The following is an 11,199-nucleotide window of genomic DNA, read 5'->3' on the forward strand; positions in this document are numbered from 1 at the left end:
CATCAGCTTTCGATTAAACTAAAACTTATCAAAATCGGTATACCCAGTAAAAAATTATTGCGGATTTTCGAGAATTTCCCTCGATTTCTCTGGGATCCCATCATCAGATCCTGGTTTCCTTATCATGGTACCAAACTATGGATATCTCCTTTCCAACAAAAAAAGAATTATCAAAATCGGTACATCCAGTAGAAAGTTATGTTATTAATTTTAAATGGGACTACATGACACGCACCACCTTTCGATTAAAACATTATTGTGTTTGCTAGCAAACGAAAAAAAAACCGACTTCAATTAAATCGACAAGATAAATACAACATACTTAAGTAGACAAAAAAAAAATTAACAAACGCACTAGTCGTCCCTACGATTTTCGAGGGTTCCCCTCGATTTCTCTGGGATTCCTTCATCACATCCTGGTTTCCTTATCATGGTATCACTCTTGGGATATCTCTTTTCCAACAAAAAAAGAATTATCAAAATCGGTTAATAAACATCGAAGTTATCCCCTACTTGCGGACTGCGGTACACCGGCATTGATCCACAGTCACTAAGTGTCGTTAAGTCGCACATGGAAGGAAGAACTATTAGGAAAGAAGTGATGTGTATAACCGTGAAACCCTACTGAGAAAATAACAAAGCAATAAAATAATACAGATTTTGTCACCTTTCTTGTTCGTTTATTGGTCGTTTCCGCCTCCGCCTTCTCCGTGACTCTTTTTTCTTGATGTTTACACCTTCACGGGGCGCAATGACCCCAATATGACGGTAATAGTCACACAAAGCTTTTGCCAAGGACCTTCCTATTTTCAAATCTTATAATTTAAGATCAAGTTGTTATTTTCTAATATATAAAATTCTCGTGTCGCGGTGTTTGTAGTTAAACTCCTCCGAAACGGCTTGACCGATTTTCATGAAATTTTGTGTGCAGTGGGTAGGTCTGAGAATCGAACAACATCTATTTTTCATACCCCTAAGCTACAGGGGGGGGGGGGAATTAAGTGGTTAATATATGTGACAAAACATTTTCTGGGTCAGCGAGTAATTTATAAGATTGATCTTGTATTAAGGGTTGTTCAAAACGTTACTTTTTAGAGACTGATAAAATAAATGTCTGTACAACTTTAAAATACACTAATACAGGAACTCCTTTGTAGAAGTCAACAAAGAAGTTGTAGTGGTATGATATCTAGAGACATTACATCGAAAGTCTATAAAGATAGACAATGAGAAGCGAATTTGAAGTAATACTATTTTAACTTGCTAAACCTAAGCAAAACAGTGAGACCTGAAACGTAACTCTATCCTGTAATGCGTTGTAATCTATTTATATTATTTAAAAAACCAGTGAAAAGTTGACTAACATACAGGGCAAGTAACTGTCTGTAATCACACAAACAATAGTAAAGGATACAGGCATCTTCACTGTAGTGTATATAGGGTCCCGTTGGAGTTAAGCGTCGACCACCCATAGATACTAAAAGCGAGTAGGCGTCTACGGATCCTACAGAGAGCGCTCGTCGTGCAGTTCCAGCAGATAGTGAATCTGCATTATATAAGCAAGACTCTGGTTTCCATGCTTCTACCCGCATTCCAAGAAATTTCGGAAGGACTGCATGACGCTCGAATCTAAACATTGTGTAATAAATAACTAATATTATAAATATATTGAATATTTTGCTTTTTATAAGCGTAAAAGTCATTGTGTGAAGTTGTAAAATGTTAATTCTGCTATAAATTACAAGTAGGATTTTCCTTTTTACCTAATATATAAAAATATCAAGTCTTGGTATTTCCCTATGGAAAAAATCTCATAAAACATGGACAAATGCAGACTAAATTCTCATACAGGTTTATGATAGTCTATGAGATCTGATAGATTCTTATAATTCGGTATGAAAATTTGGTCTGCATTTGTCCATGTTTTATGAGATTTTTTCCATAGGGTTGTGCTGGTGCTATTCTAAAACGGCTTTATCGATTTATGTGATTTTTTAATGTATATTCGGTAAGTATGAGAAAGTGTCACAAATTAGCAAATAAAAATAAATACCTTTGCTCATCTATCCTTAGGTATGTTAATACTTAGTTTGTTATTTTGTAATTATTTAGTTCATGTGCATAATAAAATTTGTGTGTGACACAGTGTGAGTCGAGCAATTCTGATAAATGGAGTGGACACTTTCTAGGAAAGTTTAATCATTTAAGAATTACTAACTAAGCTTTTATATGACTGAAAATACTTCAGCTAGCTGTTGTGCTAGTTCTAGGAACTTACCTGTATACGTCATCGTACGAATTACCACGTACAAAAACCCCTTCGTGACTCACATCTGCGTGAATATCAATGATGAAATCCAACTGCATTGTCTAAACAGAGATAAAAGTTTTAAAGAATACTTTCAACTAAATATGTCCTCTATTCTTATTCTAAGTATTATATTTCATTATGATCTCTTTACTATATTAGAGAAGTTATGTTTTTTATGTAAGTAGTTATGTTTATCTGAAGTAGGGCACAACAGGAAATTTCCTGCTCAAAATATGGAGGTGCCCGACTGGGGTAGTACCTCGATCTTACAGAAGATGCAGTGTTGCGTTCTTGTTGGTGAGTAAGGTGACCAGAGCTCCTGGGGGGAATGGGAATAGGGTCGGCAATACTTTTGCGATGATTCTGGTGTTGCAGGCGTCTATAAGCTAGCGGTAATTGCTTACCATCAGGTGAGCCATACCCTTGCTTGCCGACCTAGTTATATAAAAAGAGTGAAATAAAATTGATGAGCTCCGCAACTAAATTGTAACTGAGCAATTATTTGTATAAATTTGTATGTATCTGAGTACTTACTTTTTCTGCTGTTATCTTCTTTATTTGATCATTGACCGCGATAAGAGCAGGGTGGGCGTAGCTGGTTGCTCTATTCCAACAACGATTAAGATCTGATCCAAGCAAGTCTGATCGGTGGTTACCCAAAAAGACACCATCTGGATTTAACATTGGTACAACCTGAAAAATAATTAGATTAATTTCTGACTTCTTAAGAACGGATCAAACATATAAGGACATACTTATATTTATGTTGTACCTGGATGACAATTCCATTTCGTAGGGCGATTGCTTTTTCTGAAGAACTTACGATGTAGTCTAAAAAACCTGAAACGTATGTTAATATTATAGAAGTATATTTATAACTAGCTATAACCGCAACTTCATCCGCGTGGAATTTAACAAAATAGTTATTATTCAGTTGGCAGTGTTTAAAAAATCTAAAATAAAAGTAGCCTATGTTACTCATTACACCAGTTATCTGCCAGTGAAAGTCCCGTCAAAATCGATCCAGTCGTTTCAGAGATTAGCCGGAACAAATAGACAGACGGACAGATAGACAGACAAAAATGATAAAAAAAATGTTATTTTGGTATATGTACCGTGTTAACATACATATGAATTTAGTAAAAAGCGGTTATTTTAATATTACAAACAGACACTCCAATTTTATTTATTTGTATAGATATAGATAGTTTACATGATATACGGATCCATATAATGTGTGTACCTACATATAATGTGTTTTTAGGACACCTTAAAAGTTAATGACTATGAATTTTTCCTGAGGAAGAATCTTTGAGATTTATCTCAATATATATATATATATTTTGAGGGGATATACATTTTGGGAGTTTGTTTTATAATACACTAACTATTGCCCGCGACTAGGTCCGCGTGGTTATGAAGATATGCATTACTATCAAGATGTTTAACGCAAATTATTTTTTTACTTCAGTCACTTGAAATGACTATCACACTGAGTAACTTTTTAAAAGGCACTATTTAGTATAATTTAATTTAAACCCCCTTAGCAGTGGAATATCGCAAAAGTCGTTCATAGCGGACATCTACTAACTTTAATTTACCTCCCTGCTAAATTTCACCTTTGTCCACCCTGGATAAATGGACCATCCAGCGGTTATTGAGTTCTCGTGATGAGTGAGTCAGTGACCTTACTAGCTGTGCACCGCGGTTTCACCCGCGTTAATTTGAGGAAAGTAGTTGCCTATAACCTTCATCACTATATCTTCTAATGATTGTCCCATAAAAATTCAACACAATTATCTAAACAAAAAGAATTTGATCGCAATAAATTGTCGTGTTTTATAAAAAAATGTTTGGGTATTTCATATCTATCTGGGCGTTAGGTACTCGGACACGGTAAACATGCTTTTTCCCGCGTAAAACCCCGATTTAGCGGAAATTTCGGGATAAAAAGGAGCGTATGTTTTGCCCCCCAACCTTTTTTGTCTTCTAATGACTATTCCATAAAAATCGATTCAGCCGCTCCAAAGATAAGCCAACAGAAAGACAGACAAAAATTAGAGACTACGGTACAGTACGTGAAATGATGATTATAATAATAATAGTAACTACGAAAATGAAAAGAACGGATCGTCAGAGAATGCACAAACACCGCGACACGAGAATTTTATATATTAGATATATAGATATATGAATTTTACCTTGGCAGATAAATGAAGCTGGCTGTTCTCCGCCATGAGCTCTCACTAAAACAAGAACAACACGCCTCTTTGTTTCGCCCAGTCTTCCTTTCGTTACGATTTCTTCTTTACTTTCTTCTTTTGGAGCACATTCTCCTATAGTTATTAAATCTATTCGACGTTTTTGCTATAAAATGAAATGACATTAAAAACGACATAGAACTTAATAATAATGCTTAGTAAATAAAAAATATCAATAAGTTGGTTGACCGTTGTTTGAGCAATGCTTTCTCTAGTAGCAAAAGTCTGTGCTTTTTTTTCCCACAAACTCAGATGTTTTTGCAATCTTGAATAAGAATAAGGAGCAGCTGCTGCGAACTGGTATATATCCTCTTCTTTATCAAATCCAAAGGCTAGACTAAGTATCTTTCGACCTCGGTGAACTAGCGACCGATGGTAAAATAGTAGCCGACGTGGAATACGTTGCCTAGAATAAATTGAAATATTTCAAGTTATTTACTGATTTTAATGTTACAATTACTAAAAAAATTATTTACAAATAAGTACTACAAATAAAAAAAAAGAAAAACAGTGTACCCTCACTTCATCACTTCGGCCTATCGCAGTCCACTGCTGGTCATAGGGTTCACGCCATTTTTGGCGCGAGCCTGTGGAGACAGGCTCGCGCCAAAAATGGCGTGAACTCAAGTGTGTTGCTAATAGTTACCACGCTGGGCAGGCGGGTTGGTGACTGCAGGGCTTGTTTTGTCGCACCGAAGACGCTCTGCCCATCTTCGGCCTGTGTATTTCAAAGTCAGCAGTTGGATGGTTATCCCGCCATCGATCGGCTTTTTAAGTTCTAAGGTGGTAGTGGAACTGTGTTATCCCTTAGTCGCCTCTTACGACCACCAAGCTAAGATAGGGGGTAAAACATTGTAGAGGTAAGTTCAATTAATATAAATATTTAATAATAAGTTTATTCAGCAAAAGTAATTACAAGGTATTTATACCTATCTCACCATTTCGGTCTGGAAGATGATCGTACTAACGGAGTCATGTTTTCGTTGAAAAGAGTATATTCTTTTCCTAAATTCACTATATTGAATATAACACGCTGAAAATATCAGTTACATATCAGTAAGGCATTGTTATTATCTATACAAATAAATAAAATTGGAGTGTCTGTTTGTAATATTAAAATAACCGCTTTTTACTAAAAGCATATGGATGTATACATGGTACATGTACCAAAATAACATTTTTTTAAATTTTTGTCTTTCTGTCTGTCTGTTTGTTCCGGCTAATCTCTGAAACAACTTGGCCGATTTTGACAGGACTTTCGCTGGCAGATAGCTGATGTAATAAGGAGTAACTTAGGTTACTTTTATTTAAGAAAATTATTTACTTTATAACTGCGAACTGAACAATAACTTTTTTGTTAAATTCCATGTGGACGAAGTCGGGGTACAGCTAGTAAAAGAATAAAAAATTGTATTAAGTATTTTCGTTACGGTGCAGAAAGGTCAATTACCTATTATTTTAAAAGATAAAATATGCGATTGCAATGAGTAAGGAAAAATAAAATTAATATTATTTACCTGATCTTGTTTGACGTTTTCAACAGTAAAATTAAACCAGAAACGTGAGCGAGGTCTACACGTATCAGGTCTGATAAACAAATCATACTCGAGCTCGGTGATATGATCAGCGCGCCCTAGGTTTCCACACTCGAACGCTGCGTCGAAACACAAATGACCCCGCTTAGCTTTTCCGCTGTGGCCAGGAGGGCGGACGATAAGGCGATTGAGATTTCCTAGTCCACCCTCTCCATCACTTTCTTCGCTATCTGTAAAGTTTGCTATCCTTTGAACTTATTGCAAAATGAAGTATGAAGTTTTTTTAATTAAAAATACCGTTTCTGGGTCGATAATATATCGTAGTGTGTTCAAGATCCTCAATTAATGCTTCCATTAGTTTTTATTTTATTTTATTTTAACGATAATAATTCAAAAAATATTCAATATTGATATATCAATTAATAATATTATTATTGAAAGTGTATTGAGTATGTAGTTTCCACTCGAATGCTCTGAAGAGAGTATACTGAATTTCTAGCGAACCAACATAGAAAACCGTTTACCTCACACGCCATCAGCTAATATTAAAAACCTACATTCAATTTATAGTACTTCAGGAAAACTAAGCACATTTAAATATAAATCAATTACCCATATATAATACATTTAAAGATATGTACCAAAAAATACTTTAATTTAATAAAATTAGTCTACGGAACTATTAAACATTAAATACCTTAAAATTTCAAGTGTCCATGCAAAGTAGGTACCTACTTATATACACAATTGAACATTACGTCAAAATATTTTTTCCTGTCAATGTTGACGTAAAAAACCCGTTTTCAAAGAATACATTCACCCACAATATTTAAATCGGTATCCCATAGCCGTAGCTCATTACATTATGGAATAACCTGAGTCTCTAAGTTTGGGCTGCCAAATGGGAACGCATTGATGTCTTTAATCCAAATTATGCCTATGACTATCCGCGTCTTTATATACTTCTAAATAATTTAGGATGCCATTATATAAATACAACATCATCATTACTTATAGGTTACATTAAATAAAAAAACCCGTTGCATTTTTTCGGCGTTTAAAATCAAGTTGATTGTTAAGCTTTTTTTGTACTCATTACAATAAAGCACCGCAAACGTCGTTATCATTTAAGTTTTCCTATCAATTTCAAACTAAGGGATCCCTATCAATCAATTCCGAAGTTGCTGTTCCGAGACACTCTTCCTAATGGTTTTCTTAAAAATCAATACAGCATAATAATCGTAATTTTTCTTTTTCCAAATTAAACATTAACGACAATGGGTTCATAGAATTATCATTGCAGCAGGACAACAATAACCTGGGTTTCTTTATAAACATAACTTATTCACAAATCATTTTATTAAAACGTTAACAACAGATAGGTACAATTTGTTTACACTTTTATTATGGTAATGATTGCAGTCGGTTGGTGGAAATGCTGCTACCACCCGGTGATCACTATGATTTGTCACAGGATATGTAAATACTTAATTCAATAATTTTTCTATAAAAGTTCATTAATCATAATTATAATATACCAACCAGATTCTACCTTACGATTAGAAACAAGTTCAGTTACGAACAAATAATTAGTATCACTAAAATTTAACCGTAGGTATTTAATAATTTGTTATTCTTTGTACCAACCAATGAGAATAGAGACAAACTAAACAAATATTCAAAAAATAGTTAGCATAAGTATGCTACCTATTTTTTTAATATTTGTTTAGTATGCTCCATATTTTGAGCAGGAAATTCCTGCTCAAAGCCCGACAAGGGTAGTACCTCGACCTTACTGAAGATCACAGCAAAATAATACTGTTTTCAAGCAGTATTGTGTTCCTGTTGGTGAGTATGGTGACCAGAGGTCCTGGGGGATTGGGGATTGGGTCGGCAACGGGCTTACGATGCTTCTGGTGTTGCGGGTGTCTATAAGATACGGTAATCGCTTACCATCAGGTGAGCCGTATGCTTGTTTGCCGACCTAGTGACATAAAAATAAATAAAAAAAACCTCTTTTTTTAGCAAAAGTTAGCACCTATATACTTAAAGTTGGCAGCAAGTAAACCTAAATTGATTTTCAATGATACTGCACAGTTGTGTGTTACGAGTAAATTGAATTCCATTTTACGACTGACAACCATAATCTTGTTCCAATATCTTTTCTAAAATTGAAATAAAACTGCTGATGTCCGATGAAGTCTTAATCTACATTTTAGAATTAAAAAATAGAAATATAAGGTGAGTATTGCCTATTTAACCCAAGTCACATTTGTGGTGATGAACATCTTAAGTTTTATATTCATAAGATATTAAGGGACACGATAAGACTAAAAATCATTGTGTCCTTCAGAATTTTTTTCGCGTTTTTACTACCTTCAAATCAGTCATAGGTACTAAACATAGGGTCTAAGTTCTACCTGTACTTACCTACTCTTAGAAAATTAATAACGTTTTGGAGTTTTTTAACCGCAGTAGAATACTGATGATCTTCAAAATTCGATACCTAAATTTATATTCTGTCTAAAATGTTATAAGAATCTACAGTTTAGTGTAATATTAAAATTTATCGTATAAGGAGCTAATTTCGTACTGTATCGTATTTCCGCCTTACACCCTACGTATTTCACGTAAACGATAAAGGTATTTCTTATAAAGAACTTTAGTCACGCAATCTTCACATGCATTTTCCTTACAAAATATCCGATAGTAACCACATATAAGTACTGCAAATTCAACCAATGTTTATTACTATAGCTTTCATTTTAAATTTCTATACCACTTATATTCATTTGTGCGTAACCATTTAGTCGAATGAATTGTACCAAGTAGGTACTACTTAAAAAAATATTTATAGAAAAACTAGCTGACCATGCAAACGTTGTTTTACCATATATGTTATTAACACCCTTAATCGCCTCCCCTCTTATAAAGAATAGATGTTGTCCGATTCTCAGAGCTACCCGATATGTAGACACAATTTCATAAAAATCGGTCCAGTCGTTTCGGAGGAGTATTTTAACTAACATTGTGACACGAGAATTTTATATCATTTACTTTCTATTTACTAAATTATCAAAAAGAACACAGTTTAGGAAGATAAATTAGAAAAAAACTTTTACATTTATTATAAATTTTTATTGTAAAAAAATGTGTGACCGGTGCGACACGCGACTTCAGTGAATTTACTCCTCAAGTAAAAGAAGAAGAAGAAGTACGATTACCGTGATATTTAAAAATTAAATAAATCAAATTATAATTAAGGGAGGACGAGGAAAGTTGAAACAATTTTTAACATTAAGACATATAACTTTAAAAATAAACGATAGTGACGACGCGTTGGCGCAACGTTCACAGCACTGGTTTGTGGCTGTTGCGCTGGCGATTGCGGATTCGATCCCCACACATAACAAATATTTATTGTATTGTTTGTATTGGATTGTTTATACAGATGTTTACCGTGGTCTGGGTGTTTGTGCAGTCTCCCCACCGTGCCTCGAAGAGCACGTTAAGCCGTCGGTCCTGGTTGTTATCGTCGGTGTTACACTTGTTAGCGATCATTACTCCTAGTTTGGAATATATCCGCCAACCCGCATTGGAGTAGCATGGTGGATTAAGCTCTGATCCTTCTCCTACATGGGGAAAGAAGCCCATGCCCAGCAGTGAGATAATACAGGCTGAAGCGGTAGTAAGTATTTTATATGTTGTATACTAAATAAAACTTTATTTAATTAAGTAAACAAATTGGTCCAACAAACAATGCCATTATTTCCTATAAAAAGTCAACTTAAAGGCAACTGGTAATTATGGTTTAACTCTCCTACTAGTGAGGTAAGTTGAAACAGTGGTCTAGGAGCGGTGAAACTTATATTTCCTTTATTGTTAGATAAAACAAATTTAAAAATAAATATTACAATAAAGCGCACGTAACCTTTTTTTTTGTTTCAACTGCTGCTAATATTTTTATATAAAAAATTTGTCTTTCACTGGCATATCAGTTATTATAGCATTTATAACCGACTTAACCTTTCATCCATTTTGAGCACTATTACAAACTGCACTTTAGTACAAACTGCACTGGTTGCAGTAAAAGCATCCTCCAAAGCTATATTTAGAATATCTCGAGTTTTATAATCGTTAAGAGCTTTAGTTAATGTAATATTGCGATAATCTAATGTCACCACGTTGAGACAATCATTATCGAGAGTGTTGCCGTGAATATTAGACGGACGTGTGCAGTCATATTCATACATTCATTGTCAAATGGATGTTTTGATAAATTCTGTGTATATTAATACGCTAAGGTTAAGATGTTTGCCTCCCTTCTTAGAAAAAACCTCACAATTACTCCACATAAATTATACCTATATCATTTTATTGAATGGAATGAATTTGGAATAAAAGTAATATAGGGGAACACCGGGCAAGACGGGGTGGTGGGCAAGACGGGGCATCAGGCTTTTCAGGTGATTTAAATTGATCAATCTCATTCGCTCTGCCATCTCGCTATTAGCCGCCACGAGAGCTCTTAGTCACACGAGTACTAACACGGCGGCTATTCATTTGTTTTAGTTATCGTCGAAAAGTAGATTTCGTTTGTTCGTATTAAAATTTCTTATATATACGTTTCGTAGTGCATGAAACTTGTATTTGGTGAATTTTAAGCGGCACCTCGGTTAATTCTATTTACAGTACATTGCAGTAACAGGTAATAACTTGTTTTGTTATGAAACACTATTCAATTTTTTTTTGTTTTAATATTAATTTTGAAACGAATCAACGGGCAAGATGGGGTATCTGATACCCATCTTGCCTGACACGATTTTGATTATTTATATTTTTTTTATATATTGTTTTAGGATGGTTTATATTTAAAAAAAGTCATATATGTTTATAAAAGAAACTCAGGAAGAGGAAAACGGTCAAGGGAAGCACTGAATAAGGCGATAGAAGTTGTTTTGAAGCGAGAAATGGGATATATGTTGGCTGCAAAATCTTTCTTAGTCCCACAAACTACATTAGAATGAAAGGTAAAAAAGGCTAAAAAAGAATGTAAAGGTATCTTTGGGTACCAGTATTCTCGCAAAAAGAA

At 34.4% G+C, this 11,199-nt stretch overlaps 1 protein-coding gene across 1 annotated transcript; it reads right to left on the reverse strand.

Moving 5' to 3' along the window:
* Positions 1-663: 663 nt before the first annotated feature.
* LOC123667755 (cytosolic carboxypeptidase 6) lies at positions 664-6,462 on the reverse strand. Its single transcript, XM_045601595.1, is given in 10 exon segments — positions 664-815; positions 1,415-1,629; positions 2,279-2,406; positions 2,846-3,004; positions 3,084-3,151; positions 4,513-4,678; positions 4,762-4,978; positions 5,511-5,605; positions 6,090-6,337; positions 6,405-6,462. Coding segments are annotated over 10 exon segments (1,506 nt in total).
* Positions 6,463-11,199: the final 4,737 nt, after the last annotated feature.

This window comes from Melitaea cinxia, chromosome 3 (assembly GCF_905220565.1).
Source record: "Melitaea cinxia chromosome 3, ilMelCinx1.1, whole genome shotgun sequence".
Taxonomy (NCBI): Eukaryota; Metazoa; Arthropoda; class Insecta; order Lepidoptera; family Nymphalidae; genus Melitaea; species Melitaea cinxia.